Raw genomic sequence first — 20,548 nt, forward strand, 5'->3', positions numbered from 1 at the left:
ACTGACTGAGCCACCCAGGCGCCCCAAGTTAATCAGTTTAGAAAATAGATGTGTATCCTTTTACTACTTACGACCAGGGACCAATGTATTTTCTCCTGCCCTTCATCCTTACCTGTTCAATTTCCTTTTCCTTCCCAGGAAAATGCACCAATTGAAGTCTAAGTACACTGGAATTAGGGTGTAATTATTGAGATTTATTAAAATAAGTACATACACACCTTACAAGGAAAAATAAAAAAGGATTCTTTTTTATAATTCTACACTATGGACTATTTACCTAAAGTCACACAAAACATTTTTGGGACTCGGTCCAAAGAATTATTGGTAATTCTGTGAAACACTCATAGAAAATGCTCCGAAAGGAACTTTATGTTTTTTTTTTTTATGAAGTGCTTCAACTTATGAAACATGATAATCCTGTATGAAATGAGAATCTTTAATTGGAAAAGTAAAAATACAAAAACAGAATTATTCACTGAAAAGTCAGAATATTTCAGCTGACAGAACTAGTTTTAGAATTAGAAATAAATCTGAGAACAACAGAAAAGAATAGAAACTGTATCTAAAACAAATGGTATCTTGGGAATATACATTAAGAAACATATTTATTAAAAAACTTTTTTTTTTTTTTTTAATTTTTATATAGAGAGAGAGGGAGGGTGCGATCAGGGGAGAGAGGCAGTGGGAGAGACAGAGAATCTCAAGCAGGCTCCATGTTGAGCGTGGAGCTCTATCCCATGACCCTGGGATCATGACCCAAGTCAAAATGAAGAGGTGGACGCTCAACAGGCTGAGTCACCCAGGCGCCCCAAGAAACAAACTTCCGTGAGCATACTTCTGAAAGGGTACAACCAATGGATTATACTCAGAAAGCTGTTAAGATTTGCAGTTTTAGGGGCCCCTGGGTGGGCCAGTCCGTTGAGCGTCTGACTTTGGGTCAGGCCGTGATCTCACGGCTTGTGAGTTCGAGCCCTGCATTAGGCTCTGTGCTGATGGCTCAGAGCCTGGAGCATGCTTTGGATTCTGTGTCTCCCTCTCTCTGCTCCTCCGTCGTTCATGCTCTCTCTCTCCTTCAACAATAAATAAACATTAAAAATTTTTTTAAAAAGATGTACGGCATTAAAGTTATTGGTTTAGAGAGGATTTTATCAATTTCTTTGACTTGGAGGCTATGGATTTATTTATTTTTATTTATTGATGATGGTAGACATCAGAGCAGCAAGAGGAAGATGAAGAAAATAGGCCCAGCTATAGCTTGCAGAGTCCTTTATTACCTTTTTACTGTAAGAGAACTATCAAGGGCTTGGTCTAGTCCCATATTTCAGTTGTAGAAAGAGAACACTGACATGTCTGGATGCTAAGCGGCCTGAGCTGGCTTCACTACGATTGGTAAAGCCTAGAGCTGCGGAGGGTACCACAGAACCGAAACCTACCTTCTTGGGCACAACAGAGGAACTGGAATTGACTGGGCTTTCATCATCGTGCATCAAGACAGGCTCAGAGCTGTTCTCCTCCATGACCTCCTGCATGCTGTTCACACTGCTGCTCTGGCTGCCTGTACTCACAGACACACTTGGGATGGAATGATTGCTGCCCAGGCTGTCCATTTCCCTGATCAGGCTGGTTCCATGTTCGCTGTCCTATAAAAATGGGGCATGGGGGTTAAAAAAAAATGACTAGAGATAAAGTCCCAATTCATTGACTAAGCTATTAAGCACACTCAATTCTGCAGTGCCAAGTTGCTTTTCTGCCAAATCTGCCAAGATAAACTTTTTATGCAGTGACTCCACTACTCCCCCCACCATTTTCAGACATCTCAAATTCACTTCTATGCCTTCCTCAGGGGCCATTATGGACATGGGTCATAAGGCCCCAAATGCTGCTATCCCAGGGCTTTCCCCTGTCAGATGCAATGATCATATTATTGTATGGCTAATCAGCAAGCAGAAATCAGGCCAGGTTTGTAAGAGACTTTCAGGGACAATCAAGGTGCTAGATAAAGACCGTACATATTTACAAATAGGGAGTTGGTCTTTGGAAACTAAGAGTGGAAAGAGTTTCCAGAGAATCGACAAGCAATATACTCCTTGGCAAATCACTATTGAATAACTTCATGCCTAAGCAGGGATACTATTTCTACTGTCATGGATAGGTAATTAAATTCTGCCTCCCTCAAGCAATTCTATCGTGCTTACCTCTGTAATCTTATTAAATATATCTGTTAAATAATACTGGTATTCATCACTGCTATTCCAAAGACTACTATTTGAGAAGTGGTAAAATAATCAGCACATATAATTTACTCATCACAGTGGGATATCTTTTGATATAAGATTAAATAATATAATTAGAGCACCTTAGTTCCAAAAAAAATCCTATTTTCAAAGAGTCATACTGTGTGTATCTAACTTTAATGAACTGTTACTTAGCCATGGCAATATAAGGAATCACTAGCATAGGTAATTTGGGTAATTTAATATGGTAGATAACACATTACATGTTTAATAGATTTATTTTCCCAATTAAAGGGGAACATTGGTATATGTGCAATCAAGAGATTTTATAGTCCAATTCAGTTTTCTGAATTTCATTTTTATAATTGTTATTTTTTCTTTCACATCAAAAAGGTAAAATAAAATTCATTGTTCATTTCTTTCCTCTTTTCTATCTAGTTTTAAAGGAAGAAGATTTTTTTTTTTTTTAGTTTACCTATCCATTTGAGAGACAGCAAGAGTGAGCGTGCATGCGTGCATGAGGGAGAGGCAGAGAGAGAGAATCCCAAGCAGGCTCCACACTGTCAGTGCAAAGTCTGACATGGGGCTCAGTCTCACGAACACGAGACCATGACCTGAGCTGAACTCAAGAGTCAGATGCTTAACCGACTGAGCCAACCAGGCGCCCGAGGAGTCCTTTCTTTTTGTTCAAGGCTTTAATATTCCTGCTATCTCATGCACTTCCTGAGATCCTGCTTCTTTAACTATGTCTGTTTCTTCTAATTTCCATGCCTCTGTCCTGACTTCTTCCACTCTGCCTGTAAACATGAAGACGCCTGCCCCATGCTCGCATACCTCTCTACATACTGCCCTTTGTCACTTTTCTCTCTCAGCCAAATTTATGAATCTTAACATAACCAGCTTTCCCTGTTTCTACTTTCCCCCTTCCCATTTATTCTACAAACCCACAGTTCTCTATTATTCATCCTAACTATTCCTGTAAAACTGCTCTTATGAAGGTCATCAAGAATGCCTTACTTGTAAAACCCAGTTAACGTGTTTTTTGTTTGTTTGTTTGTTGGTTGGTTGGTTTTTGGTCCTTGTCTAACATGACCTCTCTGTGGCATCCGAAACACTGGCTGCTTGAAGTTGTGGACTCTCAGAACACCTGTGATGTCTGTTCCTTAGGGTCTCTTATCTGGCACGGCTCTCTTGTCATTCATTATTATTATAATGCTCTTGACCCCCAGCTAAGCACCCTTTACCTAGACCTCTTTCTTATGTTCTGGGTTTGAATTTCCCAACCAACTGCCGGACGTCACTATTCAGGCATCCCAACTGTCCTTACCCTTGCTTCAATAAATCCTTCTTAAGTTATCTGATGAGAAACCAGAAAGTCACCTCTCCTTTGAAAACTTCATCTGTATACTAGGTCAGCAGCATATGATGCTGGGACCTTAAACTCAACATCACCAAACTGAAATCACCCTAAATCCATTCTTTCTCCTTGGTTCTTCTTCTCTGTTCTTGGTATTGCCATAGTCTATTCACCCAGGCTAAAATGTTCAGAGTCACCTCAAACTCCTCCTCATCTGTCACAGTCACTTTCAGTGAGAAGCACTGTATTTTCTAATCTACCTTTACAGTGTTTCTCAAAAGTCTTCCTTCCCCCTCCCCCACCACCAGCATTGCCCTTATTGCCTCTTGCATGGACTAGTCTACAGAATGTAACACATTCAAGCCCATCTTACACTCTGTTGCCAGGATAATCTCCCTAAAGTACAGCACTTTCCTGAGTCTAAAATGCCCTATGCCTGTCTCTCAAAAACCACCCATGTCGTGTCCTTCATACAACCTTCACTAATTCTCCCCAGCAGGCTTATTTTCTCCCCACTATGACCCTTGCATGGTGACATATCTCGGTAACGTTTTTCATATTTTGTCTTATTTAAGACTTATTTTACGAATGTCTCTTTTGCAATTCTGCATGTTTCTTGAGGCACGGGGCAGCGATTACATTTTTATCGCCTAAAGTGGTTTACCAAGTGCCCAGTCCAAAACTTTCCCACTCTTAGAGCGCCTGCTATAATAAACTGGACCTACTTCTTCATCCTCCTGTGACTCATTCAAGGGTCCATTTCGTGTCTCTTGGAAAAGGATTTTTTTCATTTTTCGGTACTGTAGGTTATCTAATTCACGAACAGCATCTTTTGTCCTCTGTATGAGGTCAATCAGGACACGTAGTGGCCGGTCTCGTCGAACAAAATCATGCTGATTGAGGGAGGAGAAAAAACAGAAACTGATAGTGAGAAAACAGATTTGGGGGCACAAGATTTACATTATAAAGCTAAACAGACATAACCAGGTCTGTTGATTTTGCGGAAATAACAAGATATGACTTTCATTTCGCACAACCTCTCAATTTGTATAAATCTTATAAAGAGATAACTACGCTTTTCTCTTCTTCCTCAAGCCCCATTTTGTGGACTTTGTCCTGGAGTCTACTTGAGAATTCTTGAGATTTACTTTAACATGTAACCGATAATGACTAGTACTTTGGACGCTTGTAACTTTCAAGTCTGAAGCTATGTAATAAGTAGAAGTGATGTAGAGTTCAAGAATATTATTGTTATAATCTGCCTCAATTCTCCTACCCACTCCACAATACCCCTTTTAAACGACTGTGTGTATTTTGTTTTCTATTTTGGTGGTCGTGAAGAGTATATGCGTGAAAATATGGCAGCTTTACTTAGAGGTCATAATTCTGGCAGCTTCATTTTCCCTTTACAGAACTGCACAACCAGAAATAAGGGAAAAGGGCCTCTGAAGAGTGAAAAGAACTACCCCAAAGTCCATAAAATTTTCCTGGTATAAACAGCCCTCACTTTCAATATTATCAGCGATCTTTACACATATTATGGTTTCCTGGTTTCTCAGTCTGCAGCAGTTTGGAAAGAGGGAATAAAAGTGGGAGAATAGAGGAGGGAGAGCTGTTAGAACTAGGGTTGTTTGTTGTAAAAAAGAACGGTCTTTGAAAGTTCTTGGGCAGCCTGACAATAAAAAGAGAGAAATTCCACGACTAACACACCTACCAACCAACCACATAAAAATGAACAAAGGTTTGTGGGCTATTTTGCAAAGGGGAAAATGCTCCTCAGGCAGTCCTTTTATATGCCACGAGTTGACGAAACACTACTGGTTCTGAGCCGTCAAGAAGTGAAATTACGTTCATTATGCTTTCTTTAAGAAGGCAGAAAAGTACATCATGGATTCTGACGAGATTACACAGAAAATGATCAAAAGTGGGGGGAGGAAGTTTTGTTTTTTTCAAGGAAAAGTTTCAGTTACACGGAAAATTCACTTATGCGAAATTGTAATTTGAAGATATTGGGTAAAGGGGATATAATGTGCTAGGCCCTAGATGATGGAACGGATTTCATTTCTTCCTAAGTTAAACAGGTATAAAAGAGAAGTAGGGCCATTGTGAGAAAAACACGTACATGTCCTGTGGTTCTTCACCCCGACTTTGCTGTCAGGGGAACTGTGGCTTTTGCTCTTGCTTTTATAAAACATCTCTTCCTCTGCCAAGAGTCCTTTCTGAAAATGAAACACCATTCCCAGAAGCAAGAGTAGCCCGCATATTTCGAGATGAGAGTGAAAGGGAGAAAGTAAATTATTTTGTTCCTCTACTGCTTGCAATTATACAAGAGCAAATCGGTTTTGAGTAAACTTCAAGCTAGTATTTAGAATCAGTGAATTTTAGAACAGGAATAGGTGTTAGAAGCCCTTTCATTTTCAAGGTGTGAAAATTCAGGCACAGAGGGGTTAGGTGACTTACACAGCTAGCTACTGCAAGAGCTAGGGCTACAACTCAGCTTTGCTCATTTGGTGTTCGTTTTCCGGTGGGCTATCACCACTATCATCTTTCTAAAACATGGGTTTGATTGTGTCACTCATTGTAACAGACACTGGTGTCCCATTTATCTCCCATTCCAACCTCTTTTCCTTGCCTTCATCTACTGTGAACACTAGAAAGCAAAAGGGTTGCTTGAACTCCAGCCTTTTTTATACTTAAAAAATAACGATATGACAGAGTTCTGGCAAATGAGACGCTGTCTAGGCACAGAAGTCTCTGAGGGCAGTTTTGTTTTCTAGAAGAAAAAGGCAAGGCACCTGAAGAAAGGGTGTTTTCCCCTCTGCCCTTCCTTCTTTCTCCTCTTGGGATAAAGACTTTTCCTAGAGATGCAGGAGCCATTTTGTGACCAAGAAGATAAAAACCACCTGCTGAAGATGATAAAGTAGGAAGATAGAAAGAGCCTGGATCCATGATGACATTGGTGAGCTGCTTACAGCTCTGGACTCTGCTCGTAACATCTTCTTTCTCAATGTCCGGCACTTGTTGCACAAGGTAATTAAGCCCTTAACCCGTTCAAGCCTTTTAAAACTGATATACTCAAAGTCTTCAAAACATGCCTCCAGGGGCACCTGGGTGGCTCAATGGGCTAAGCATCTGACTCTTGATCTCTGCTCAGGTCATCTCACCGTTCGTGAGTTGGAGCCTCCAGTCAGGCTCTGCGCTGCCGGCAGAGGTCTGCTTGGGATTCTGTCTCTCCCTCTCTCTCCCTGCCCCTCCTCTGCTCATGCTCGATCTTTCACTCTCTCAAAAAACAAACAAACAAAAAAACATGCCTTGATGATGAAGTCTAGCCTTTTACAGCCAGGTTCATGGTTATAATTGTAGGCTCAAATCTAGTCACTCCTAGACCTCTTTCCCATCCAATGCATATAGTACAGTCTAGATAGTTATTGACTCATGACATGTGTTTCATACCTGTATACCTTTGCTCATGTTCTCTCTGCCTGCAACCCCATCTCCTCCTGCTCTCCAAAGTCCATTACTCTTGACACCCTTACAACTAAAAGGTCCCCAGATCCTTTAAAAAGAATGATTTCATTGTTCTTGAAAGTATATTTCCTTGAAACGTTTAAATACAGAAAAATGCATAAAAGACAGTAAAAGAAAAACATCCCAAATTCCATCATCCAGAAGTAAATAAAGAATGTTATTTTACATGTTCTCACACAGGATAATGGATATCTAGAAACAATTTTACATGGGAAGATTATGCATGCTAATTTTAAGAAAATCTGTGAAATTAAGGTATACTTAAATGTAGCAGAATTAGAAAACAATGAAGTAATTGCTTAACTTCAGTTATAATTTCTTCACCAATAGTTACCAGTTCTTAAAAAATCCTCTAAAGTTAAGGAAATAAAAAAAAAAAGATGACAGAGATTAGAATTACTTTTTTTTAAATTATGCATTTCAACTTAAGAATTATCGACCAGCTACTCTGAAAAAGAGGAAAATTAGTACACTTATCTTTCTTTCCTACCCCTAGGTTGTTCTAGTTACATTAGTATTTTTACACTGTCAGTGCCTATAGCATTTACATTCTGCTCTTTAACCATATAAATGATTTTACCTTGGTTCTATATTGAAATGGATTCAATGTGAAGGTGACGTTTTAATGTCAGGAAGAAAATGTGAAGAAAAAATGGATTAAGAATATTTAGGAATAAGATAGCCAACTGAGGTGGGGGGAAGTTGACTTCCTTACAACAAATTTTTATATCACCTCTCAAAAGAAGCCCACCATAAACAACACCAAAAAAGGAATAGGGAAAAAATATTTGCAAGACCTACTACAAATTAATAATAATAATAAAGCCCAATGATCAGACAAATGGGTAAAGATCACAAAGAATTTACAGAAAAGGAAACCAATGGCTTTTCAACGTATGAAAGATGCATCAACTTAGCTCATAATGAGAAATACAAATTAAAACTATGAGTTTTTCACTGATCTGAGAGCCAAGTTGAAAATTTGATGGTCCTCATCTTTGTTAGTGAGACTATAAATTGGTACAACTTCTTTGGAGGACGATTTGTCAGTATCCGTTTAAATTTAAAATCTATATTCCCTCTGATTAGCAATTCCACTTCCATGATTTTATTCTTTAGATATCCATATACAGTACACGATGACACATGTACACAAACTCACTGCAGCAGTTTGTAATAGCAAAAGATCGCAAACCCCATAAAGAAGTTGGTTAAAAAAAGCATGGTCGTTCTAATGTTACAGAGCCACTCATAAGAATGAGGTACCCAAAACATACTATAAAGTAAAACAGACAATCAAGTTAGAACAATGTTTAGAGCTAGCTCCCACTGGTGCAAAAATAAAATAAGAATATTTACTTCCATATGCATAAAATATCTCTAGAAAAATATGCACAAGATTGGTGATAGTGGTTGCTGCCTCTAGAGAGGGGCTCAGAATAGGAAGAAGATTTACTTTTCTCACTCTGTCTTCCTAAATTCGTATTACCTACCAATGAAGAATGTAGTCCCTTTTTTAAAAATAACTTTTTTTTTTTTTTTTAACATTTATTTATTATTGAGAGACAGAGAGACACAGAGCCTGAGCAGGGGAGGGGCAGAGACAGGGGTAGACATAGAATCTGAAGCAGGCTCCAGGCTCTGAGCTGTCAGCACAGCCAGACACGAACTGAGCCGGGCTCGAACTCACAAACCATGAGATCATGACCCGAGCCGAAGTCGGACACTGAGCCACCCAGGAGCCCCGAAGAATGTAGTCCCTTTAACCAAGCAAAAGAAATATATAAAAAGTTCTGGGGCCAATTTAAATTCAGTGTTTGCTGCCAGTCCTTGTACCAGTTTCTTCAGTTCCTAATTTATTCTTTCTTCCTTTTTCCTTTCCTCCCTTTCTTTCTTTCTTTTCTTTCTTTCTTTCTTTCTTTCTTTCTTTCTTTCTTTCTTTCTTTCTTTCTTTCTTGTTTTATCACTAGATTGGCTGGATTTTTGCTATTGAGCCATTGTTTAAAAAGCTATTAAGAAAAAAAAATTGATCCAATCTGTAAGGCTTGAAAATCTAAGCTGCATTTATAACTGAAGAGCACCTTAGTGAGGACAAAGATCCACCCCCAAATATTTTTTTCAACCTATTTGTATAAGTCTTTCTTTACCCTTGGAGTTCAAGGAATTTTATCAGGTTACTGCAAATCAGTTCCATAGTGTCTTTCTTCAGGCCTCTGCTTAAAAGTCACCTCTCTAGTAAGGCCTTCCTTAACTCCTCATCTAAAAAGTTAGCTCCTGAGACACTTGCGTGGCTCAGTCAGTTAAATGTCTGACTTCAGCTCAGGTCATAATCTCATGTTTCATGAGTTTGAGCCTCACATCTGACTCTGCTGACAGTGAGGAGCCTGCTTGGGATTCTCTTTCTCTCCCTCTCTCTCTGCCCCTCCCAGCATCTCTCTTTCTCTTTCTCAAAATAGATAAATTTAGGGGGGAAAAAACCCCACCCAAACATTAGGTCCTGGGGCACCTGGCTGGCTTAGTTGGAAGAACATGCAACTCTTTAATTTGGGGGTATGTGCTTGAGCCCCATGTTGTGGGTAGAGTTAATTAAAACAAACAAACAAACAAACCACCAGCTCCTGCTCCAGCTTTATTTTTTCTGCAAAGAATTTACTACCAACTGATATATATTTACTTTATCATATATTTACTTGTTAGTGTTTGGAACAGTGCTTGGGCATGTAGTAGACAATCAGTAACTGTTGAGTAAATGGTGGGCTTGTTTGATTTGGCCCACCAAATCAAATTAAGATGAAATCAAGTCAAATAAAGATCCAAACAGTTATTTCCAATAAAGTTTTCTTCAGGTATATCTTTAAGTATCTTCTGCTAGATGTGTTTTGCTTCCTTCTTCAGGAGTAATAGGTTGGCATATAATTAGATCTCCTGTCTTCCACAGATGCCATCTTCATTATAATCATCTTTAGAATTTTTTCCCTTGCATTTAACTTTTATTTCCCTACAACTTTCTATCCTTGGAAATACCCTAAATGGATTGGTTTATTACATTTGTTTATTGCTTATGATTCTGTGTCTTTTTTTTTTTTTTATGAAATTTATTGACAAATTGGTTTCCATACAACACCCAGTGCTCATCCCAAAAGGTGCCCTCCTCAATACCCATCACCCACCCTCTCCTCCCTCCCACCCCCCATCAACCCTCAGTTTGTTCTCAGTTTTTAACAGTCTCTTATGCTTTGGCTCTCTCCCATTCTAACCTCTTTTTTTTTTTTTTCCTTCCCCTCCCCCATGGATGATTCTGTGTCTTAATTTTTCTCTTCTGTGTCTTTTCTTACCTCTGCCCACTTGCTTTTTATATCCTTTTGTTGTCTGTGCCCTAAAATTTGTCTTTGAATCCTTGTAGTATCTTCTTCTTTGAGGTGCTTCTCCCCCTTAGTTTTTTTTTTTTTTAATATTTTTTATTTTTCTTCGCCCCCTTAATTTTAATACAGCCCCAAATTATCCTTTTTTTCCCCTTTATGGTAGGGCTTTCTATGTCCCCCCCCCTTTTTTTTAATCTTCACCTACTTCAAAGTAATAAAGATGTTACTTTATCTTGGGTTATCTGGTGTTTTGTTCTGGTTGTCATTTTTCCCTGAAGACATGTGGAGCTGTTGCTGAGACACACAGAGTAGAGCACATGTCTAGAACGCATGATGGCTCTACACCAAAGGGAATGGGAGTCCTTTGTCCTATTGTTTCTGCCACCGTGTTCCTGTGGGCTGCTATTTACAAGATGAAAACACTTAATTTTCCATGGAAAAATTAGCTGCCTTCAGATCTACCTCTTCAGAAACACTTACAGCCAGAGAAAATAATGTTTACAGAGTTGTAAGAAGAAGAAAACATAAACCAAGAATTTGTGACCTACACAAGGTGCTCTTCAATTCTAAAGGCAGCTGACAGTTTTAAGCTTTCAAATTTAGGCAATATAATCTTTCTGAGTTTTCCTTAAAACCAACCAGCCAACAAAAGAGTTGAAAAATATACGTCCAGAACGAGGTTAAATAAATCTGGCCCAGTCTGTACCAAATAAAAGATCTTTATATTGTAAAAGTCTCCACATACTTCACTGATATTGAGGGAACCTACATATAAAGCTTATAATAAAATGTTACATGAAGAGATGCTCAAAACCACGATGCTTAAATCAAATGAATAAAGTTAACATGATACTCTTGTCACCAACATGTATGATGTAAGGCGATATAAATGTATGCTTTGTATATTTATTGTGTATCTTCACTGCCTGATGATTTGTCAACAACCTAACTGAAAATCCCAGGGTTGGCATGTGGACCATTGGCAGACTGTCCTGAGAGCACCGTATTAAAGTGCATGCAGATATTAGTCACAGGAACATCCAAGTGATGACCAGAGCAAAGAGAAATACTCTTTGTCATAAGGCAAAAAGAGGGAGGGGGAAGCAGAGAGGATGGAAAAGATTGGGAAAAGACTACCCAGGGGAATGTACAGCACATCCATTGTGATAATCTTGCCGTTTCTATGCCTTGCTGTTATCTCTGGATAAATGACAAGGCGGCATGTTCTAATCTAGTTTGTCATGATGAGGCGCCATAGGAATGATTTACCATATTCCACTACAACATGACTTCAAATCCCCCTTCTCAAATACAAATTTGAAAAATTACCCGTAATAGTTCCGCTGACGTTGGCCTTTCCTGAGGTATTTTCTGCAAGCAGTAATCAACAAATCTCCTAAAGGAATCTGTCCTGCATGTGCAAATACATTGACAGAAAAGAAAATGAGGGTCTGTGGAATACACTGATTACTTAAAATAATTCTCACTCAAGGGAAAATTTTACATTTTAAGAGCTTTTTAATAAAATATAGGGAATATTAGAAGTGGACCATTTTCAAGTTTATAGTATCTAAGCATTCATATTTGGATAATGAATGTGGAAAATTTAAAGTTAGTCAACACATAAACATATCTTAATATATAAGCAAGGTCAAAACATAATTTATATAAGAAAATGAAAAATACTATTATTTACACATATTATAGTTTTATGCACATTTTTCTTTCCCAAGATAACAACTCTCCTAAATCTCAAGTCTATATTCTTCATGGCCAGTTGGCAACCTCTCCAACACCCACCACCTATAACCAGGTAGGAAAATTTGAAGCATAAGGGAAGAGAACTTCGGAATATGCCTTCTGGATGAAAAAACGTTCTTCTCTTGAGAATCCCATTTTGTCCAGTCTCTTTAAAACTGTCCTTCTTCTATAACTCTTGTGGCCCAAACAGTTATCAAAGTGTCATAATTTTCTATATGGAATGATACATCTTCTGATAGTGTATGGTCTGATAGTGTATGTTCAACATATTTAAATAGACATATAATAAAAGAAATGACAAGTGGAAAAATAATGACATCAGAGAAGGTACTTTATCTCTGCTGAGAAGTGATAAGAGCTAAGATGATCAATACGAGACTGTCAGGATTTAAAAGACAAGACTTATTAGGAAGATAACAGGGTATGTTCCCTATAGAATTTCAGTTCCTACACGCAGTTTAAGAACACAGTACAAGCGACAGTGAGAAATAAATACATAAAAATGTGTGTGTGTGTGTGTGCGTGTATCACCAGTTCACGCCGGTAAAGCACCACTGCACTTCCTCTAACATACAATGAAGGAATGACATGGTTTCTAGGTCAGATGTTTAAAATGTAATTTAATGCGTGCCAAATACATATGGTGATTTCCTTAGAGATTTAAAATGAGAGCAGAGTCTTACCATTCATTAGACTGTAGCGTTGGGGAGTCATTCTGGGCAATGTGGTATAAGGCACTCATGGCATTCATGTTGAAAAGGGGGGGCTTCCGTTCCGCTGAAAGAAAAGAAACGATAAAGTACTTCTTGAAAGAAATCAGGCAGATAGAGAAATAAGGATCTGTGGGCAAAGCTTTGCTGCTAAATCAACGGCTCATTACTGTCATCATGCGACATAATCCACTTATTTGAATCTCTAAGGTCAGCCCAGGACAGTCCTTCAGAAGAAGCTGCTGGTCATCTTAATGTACACTGGCAAAGCTCCTAAAAAGCCCATTTCAAAAAAGACAAAGAAAAATTTCTTTCTTTTTCACGTATCTTCAAAAGGCTGGTCTTGGCTTGTGTTTCCACAACAGGTATGAACATCTTCGTGTTATGTATATTGGTTTAAAAATATGTATTTATTGGAAATGAAACCCATGTGGCACAGAAAAATAGAATGAGAAGTATTATTACATAATGGAACATCTTAAGCATTACTAACATGTAGCATGTGAGATAAAATAATTCAATTCAATAAACACTGTTTGAAGGCTCATCCGGGCCAAATAAATGATACAGGTGGTGGTGGTGACGGGATACGGGAGGAAGGGGAAGATAAATAATAAGGAAGGTTTGGTTCACTCCCTTTTATTTTTATTTATCTATTTAAAAAATTTTAAGTTTATTTATTTATTTTGAGAGAGAGAGAGAGAGAGAGAGAGAGAGAGAGAGAGGAAAAAAAAAAAGAAAACACAAGCAGGGGAGGGTCACAAAGAAGCAGAGGCCGAATCCCAAGCAGGCTCCACACCATCAGCGCAGAGCCCGATGTGGGGCCAAAACCCACCAACCATGAGATCATGACCCCAGCCAAGGTCAAGAGTTGGACGCCTGACTGTGCCATCCAGGTGCCCCAAGATTCACCCCCTTTAAAGAGAAACTCAGTGCAATTAGGTATTTGTTAATAGATTTATTCCAACCTAGCCCATCATGGTCTCTTTTTGGGAATTTCTATAGCTCTGTTTTAGTATACTGCCTACTTGGCCTGTGCTGACATAAACATACAAATCTTTTCTCTCAAGAAACAAAAAAATCATTAGCTCTAAGAGGAAGATCTTATAACCCTAATACTCTTTAGCTTTTATTTATTCCTCAAGCAACATGTAATAAAATGTTATTCACATATAAGGTGCTCAGTTTGTTGACCAAAGGAAAGAAACAATGTTCTAGTTCTGAGCACTTAATTTTATATTAGTTACTAGTTATTATGCCCTAGAAGATAAATCACAATCTCATTCTACTGTGCTTATCCTAATGGATTCCTTACACAGTTCCCCCTTGTAATTCATAATCTAATTCTCAGGTTTTATCAGAGTAACTTGGTTTTTAAGCAAAGATTCTTCTATCAACCTCTTTTAAAATGGAAAACAGGGCTTATTCTTTGCAATTCTAAGAAGCAAGAACTTAGGGCAGAAGTAATATGAAAGACATTTTCACTCACAGAAGGATGAACTTGTAAAAAGCCAGGGTGAGAAAACAAAAGAAAGCAACCCCTCCCCCCCAAATTTGGAAAGAACAATGTTAAGAGCAGTAAACTTTAGGGGGCGCCTACGTGGCTCAGTGGGTTAAGAGTAGGACTTAGGACTTCGGCTCAGGTCATGATCTTGCTTTATGTGAGTTTGAGCCTTGCATTGCGTTCTGTGCTGACAGCTCAGAGCCTGGAACCTGCTTCGGATTCTGTGTCTCCCTCTCTCTCTCTGCCCCTCCCCTGCTCACATTCTGCCTCTTTCTTTCTCTCAAAAATAAACAAACATTAAAGGCCAGGTGTGTTAAGACTGGACTTGTCCTACAAATGCATTCGTCTCAATTTGGCTATCTCTGGCTATCTCTCTTTAGATTCTGTCTCCTCTCTTTCTGCCCCTCCCCCACTTGCTCGACTGCTCTCTCTCTGTCTCAAAAATAAACGTTAAAAAAAAAAAAGAGTAGTGAACTTTAAGCCATTGACAGTATTCCCACAGAAGACAACTATGGTTATTCATTCATGATACTTTGGAGGGGCCTCTTACAGTCTTGACTAAATGTTCTCTGATACCTTTAAAATGTGGCAGTCTACTATTCTACAAATATTTTTTCTTAACCTCTCAACAGGATACTATACACTCATGAAATAGATACTAGTATTACAGGGGCATGCACTGATAATAAGTAGAAATCTGGAAGTTATAGTGTGGAGGCGCCTAGGTGGCTCAGTCGGTGAAGCGTCCAGCTTCAGCTCAGGTCATGATCTCATGGTTTGTGGATTCCAGCCCTGTGTTGGGCTCTGTGCTGACAGCTCAGAGGCTGGAGCCTGTTTCAGATTCTGCTTCTCCCTCACTCTCTGCCCCTCCCCCGCTCATGGTTTGTCTCTCTCTCTCAAAAATAAACAAACATTAAAAAAAAAAAGTTGTCATGTGGACAAATGGATTTGTATCTGTTTCAAATGTACAAGAGTTCAGGTTTAGATTCAGGTTTATTTTTTTTGTTTTTCAGCAGGGACACGCTGGAAAGCTTGGCCTTCTGCCAACTTCAAGTATTTAAAGTCAGGTGGAACTAGGAACTCATCGTGTAACCATCAATGATTTCCCATCATTCTTAGGACAAAGTCCGGATCCTTAAACCATAGCCAGTTTACCTTTATCAACATGACCGTAGATGAGGTGCCTAAGTGGCTCAGTCGGTGAAGCATCTGACTTCAGCTCAGGTCATGATCTCACAGTTTGTGAGTTCAAGCCCCATGTCAGGCTCTGTACTGACAGCTTGGAGCCTGGAGCCTGCCTTGGATTCTTTGTCTCTCTCTCTCTCTCTCTCTCTCTCTCTCTCTCTCTCTCTCTCTGCCCCTCCCCTGTTTGTTCTCTGTCTCTCTCAAAAATAAACAAACATTAAAAAAATTAAACAAACATGACCCTGGCGACCTCTAGCATTTCATTCTGAGAAGTAATGCCTCCACCCTCTTCTTTTGCTTCACTGAGAGAACCAATTTTAGAACCTTTCACACATACTGCCTCCTCTGTCTGGACTCCCCTCTCACTTTCATTCCCTCAACTTTATCTGGTTAATTGTTGCCAACCTTTCAGACTTCACCTTAAATATAACTGCATTTTGCATTCATTTCATAAATATTTATTCAGGGATTATTATATGCTTGTAAGCACTTCCTCAGGGAAGCCTTCTCTGACTTCTCAGACTATTAGATTCTGTTACTGCAAATTATGTTTTTCCTTTCTACTATGGACCACAACCATAATTATTTGTGTAATTCTTTACGTAATGTGGGTCCTTTCTGCTAAGCTTCATGAGGACAAGGACAATGCCTACTATATTCATCTTCGCATTCCCACTGCTAAGCATAGCACCTGGTATCTATTTTTGGTGGTTCAAAAATACCCATAGAATAAATAAATGAAGGTAAGGAAAATTAAAGCAAGGAAGAAACTTTGTAAGCAAATAATCTTGGGCAGCAAGAAGTCACAAAAATGACTGAGGAGCGACTAAGTCTTGGGGCTTCCATCAGACGCTATGTGATGGCTTCATTCACTGCCAGAAGGATAGGAACCTTCTCACTAAATGGCAAAAGATATAAAATTCAAGCTGCTAAGAAGAACACTGAATTGCACAGGAGAAACAGCCAGGAAGGGGGACTAAAGAAAGAACAGGAATTTGGAAAGAGGATGAAGGAACAAAAAACAACAGCAAAACCCAATTCAACAGTGACAAGAAAGGCAGTAGCTTGGAAACGAAGAGGGAATGGTGAGGCCATAAGTAGCCAACACTCCACTGTGAACGACACAAGACAACAGCCAGCCACACAATGGTAGAATAGCTTTAGTAGTTAGAAGCACATGACCACAGGTACTCTAAACACACAACATAGTTCTACGGTCTGAGAAGCATTTGCTAAATACTAGTTTCAAATGGCCTCAGCTATGCTCAAGTCCTTTGCTAGATGTGCTACATAAATCCTCTGGGCCATGGTGACAGGATTCATTGCTAAGCCAGCATACTATAGAGCAAGGGTTGGGAAACTATGGCCTGCGGGCCAGATTCACCTAGAAGCCTGTTTATGTAGTTTTATTGAACTACAGCCACGTTCATTTATAAACATATTGTCTATGGCTGTTATTATGCTCAACAGCAGAGTTGAGTTGTTATGACAGAGAATGTATGGTCTGCAAAGCCTAAAACACTTATTATCTGGTCCTCTACAGAAAGTTTGTCAACCCCTTACTATAGAATGTAATAGTCTGCATACGATCTTCCACATAAGCAGCAAAATAGGAATTAGGAGTGCTTTTGAAGCCACCTTGTGATATGTAATTCATATCTTCTCAAAAGAAGGGAGGAGGGTGCAATCCTAAAAAAGGTGTATTAACTAAAAGAAAAAAAATAGTGATTTCTATTTAAAGACAATGGTCAAGTTTTTGTGGCAACAGGTTTCTTACAAACCAATGTGCCTGAAAAACATAATAATTAGTGATAACAATAGTTACTACCACTTACTGAATCCCTACTACATGTCAGGCACTCATTGCTGTCGGTCGTAATTCTCACGATAGCTCGGCAAGGTAAGCGTGATCATTCCAAGCATTATTTTCCAACTAAATAAACTGAGGTTCAGCTAGTCTGAATAATGAAACTAAGTCACATAGTAAGTGGCTAAATTGGGATTTCAACCCACCTTGTAAGAATCCAAGAAATGTGTTATTTTCACTAGGTCTCAGTGTCTTTTTGACAACCTGGTGCATTTTATGATAGATTGTACTGGGATTTAAAAAAAAAAAAAAAGGTGGGAGGGGTCCTGGCTGGCTTGGTCAGAGGAGTCTGTGGCTCTCGATCTCAAAGTTGTGAGTTCAAGCCCGACACTGGGTGTGAAGATTACTTAAAAATGGATAAACTTAACTAAATAAATAAACTTTAAAATTAAAAAAAAAAAAGCAGCAGCAACAGCTTCAGAAGAGTAAATATGCCTGCCTTCCCCTAACAGCCATCACAACATTCATTTATTAACAGATAAACAATGAGTGGCTAACATGGAAGAAGAAAAGTCCAGGCAAAAAACCTACATAAAGACATGTTTTTGGGTTTTGTTTTGTTTTCCTGGAGAATTCATTTCTGAGCACAATAAATGCCCTGACAAGGCTAATGGACCATTTGCCAGCTTCTATCATAACCTCTATAGGTAAACTAAGTTAAGCATCTGTAGGTTAAACAAATGAACATCATATTAACTTCTCTTGAAATAATCTTGAAAAATAAAATTTTTGCTGACTGGCCAATTTCAGTGTCCAAGGTTTTCAGAAGATTCTTGCATGTAACTAGTTCTCTCAGTGGAAAGTTAATTTAGCAAAAGATAATTTATAGAATAGGCTTCACCACTATGGAACTGTAGAGCTTGATCCAGGAAAAAGGGACAGTGCCGGTAACATTATCATCTTCCTCCTTTGTGATGTTACCCTAGCAATTTAAATTACAAATTAGGGAGCTTTGAAAAAAAAATGCAGTATTATAGAAGTAATGTCATAAGGAAAGGGTATACAACATTATCCACAAGTTTCAAGGTAATTTCAATATTAAAAGTACAATTTAAAGTATTGCAAACATACAGAAAACTTGGAAAAATCATTAGCTTCCAGTTTTATATGCAGCAATTTGGTCTTTTTTTTTCTTCATGTAAAAAAATACTCTTCTTTTATATATGCATTAACAAGATTAATGCTAAGGAGATATATAGCAAAGCTGTCAAAAAGGTACTTGAATGGTCTATTGCACTGGCAATATAATACATTTTGAATAATTGTTGATAAGTTAAATGTCCTTGGTAACAATTTTACTTAATGGATATTAACTGAGCAGGTACTACCATTTTTCTCTGAATCTAAGATGCTACTGACTATAAAATGTACACTGTTTTATGTAAAACTTGGGGAAAAATGCTGCCAATTATAAAATGCGACTGCCGGTAAAATAACCACCAGTTTTAAAGAGATGTTAGAATGTCAATTAAAATCTTGGATGAAATATGACATATATCATGATCGCATTGATAATGGCCAACATTTATTGAGTACAGTATATAGAGATTATAATAAGAAGAACTTTAAATTCAGATTTTCATTTAATCCAGACAATTCTAGTAAGGTAGGAGATCTTATTACACAAATTTCATAGAGAGTTCAAACAATTTGACCAAAGTCACGCAACTAAGAAATGGCAGAGCTAGAATTAGAACTCAAGTTTGTCTGACCAAAGTCTATGCTTGTAAGTGTAGTTCATTTTATAAAAGGCAATCAAAATTAGGCTGATACAGAGACAGTGTTTTCATACATACTTTAATTCATTTTTATAAAAAAATAAAATCAAAAATTAAGCACAAACCAGGGCCTCTCTCAAGAGAGAAAGTACTAGAAGCATCTCCTGGGATGACTATTTTTTTCACCCAGTGTGAACTTCTGTTTGAAACTTCAGTCATTACTACATCTACATAGTACAAAAACTGATGTAATAGTGATCTTGAATGATCATAAAAGGGTATATTCTGTTTGCTTTATTTAAGAAGGCTGGAAAGGGTAGAATCTATACTACATTTAGAAAGGTTATGGTAAGAAAAAAAATTGTAAAAACAATGGGTGGACGCTAATAAGATGTGAAATTCAACTTGGGTAGTACATCCTCTTAAATTTTCATAACTGAGGAGATGCTGCTACGGTTTCAGTGTTTTAAGTATAATTTTGGTTCACTTTGGAATATAAATGAAAAAAAAAAAGGAATAATCCTACGTACGAATGCCATTAGCTGTTATGAGCATTTGCTATGTGCCAGGCATTATGCTAAACACTTTACATGTGTTATTTTACTGAAGTCCAGCAACATCTATTGATAAATATTGTTATTTTCACTTCCATGAGAAACTGAGGCTCAAGGAAGTTAAGAAAGCTGTTCAGGCTCTTATACTCAGGATGAACATGTTATGCAACTCCAAAAGGTGTCATCCACATCCTAGACTATGTGAATGCCCGCTGGTGTTATGTGTAGCCACATGGGGTGGTCCTGCCCACTAAGTGTTGGCGAAGTCAAAATTCAAATCCAGGGTGTCTAATTTTGAAATTTACTCTATACTGCTAACTCCATGCTAGGCAGAGGGTAGGGTTGTTGTTGTTGTTTAATCAAAGGAATTTAATTTCTCGTTTTTAAAAAGTTAAATTCTTTAATATTTCAGATATGTAAAAACATGCAGATTATGACACCTACCATTTAGATTTATCAGTATTTTGCCATATTTGTTTTTTCTTCCAAATAAAGTAAGAAAGTAGATATATCTTTATTCTCCCTCCTCCTTCCCGAGAATTTTCTATTCTGAAGTTACATGTTACATCTATGTTCTTATGTTTTATTAGTATATGTATACTAATACACACTCATAAACAATATAAAGTGTTTATAAAACTTTCATAATTGGCATCATACTGTACCTAGACTTCTGCAACTTTGTTTGTTAAATATTCAATGTTATGATTTTGAGATTTATCTATGATGATACATGTAGATCCAGTTCATCCTTAACTGTGATAGAGC

General features: G+C 38.1%; 1 protein-coding gene across 3 annotated transcripts in view; it reads right to left on the bottom strand.

Annotated features, from left to right (window-relative positions):
- Window positions 1-20,548, bottom strand: part of TAOK3 (TAO kinase 3) — a 182,738-nt gene that overhangs the window by 45,982 nt on the left and 116,208 nt on the right. For all 3 annotated transcript variants that reach the window (XM_047827793.1, XM_047827794.1, XM_047827795.1), the window contains exons 10-13: window positions 12,926-13,019; window positions 11,811-11,892; window positions 4,317-4,484; window positions 1,434-1,640 (exon numbers count right to left, since the gene is read on the bottom strand). In XM_047827793.1, the coding sequence (XP_047683749.1) occupies window positions 1,434-1,640; window positions 4,317-4,484; window positions 11,811-11,892; window positions 12,926-13,019 (551 nt within the window). The remainder of the gene's footprint in view (window positions 1-1,433; window positions 1,641-4,316; window positions 4,485-11,810; window positions 11,893-12,925; window positions 13,020-20,548) is intronic.

Source organism: Prionailurus viverrinus, chromosome D3 (assembly GCF_022837055.1).
Source record: "Prionailurus viverrinus isolate Anna chromosome D3, UM_Priviv_1.0, whole genome shotgun sequence".
NCBI classification, from domain to species: domain Eukaryota; kingdom Metazoa; phylum Chordata; class Mammalia; order Carnivora; family Felidae; genus Prionailurus; species Prionailurus viverrinus.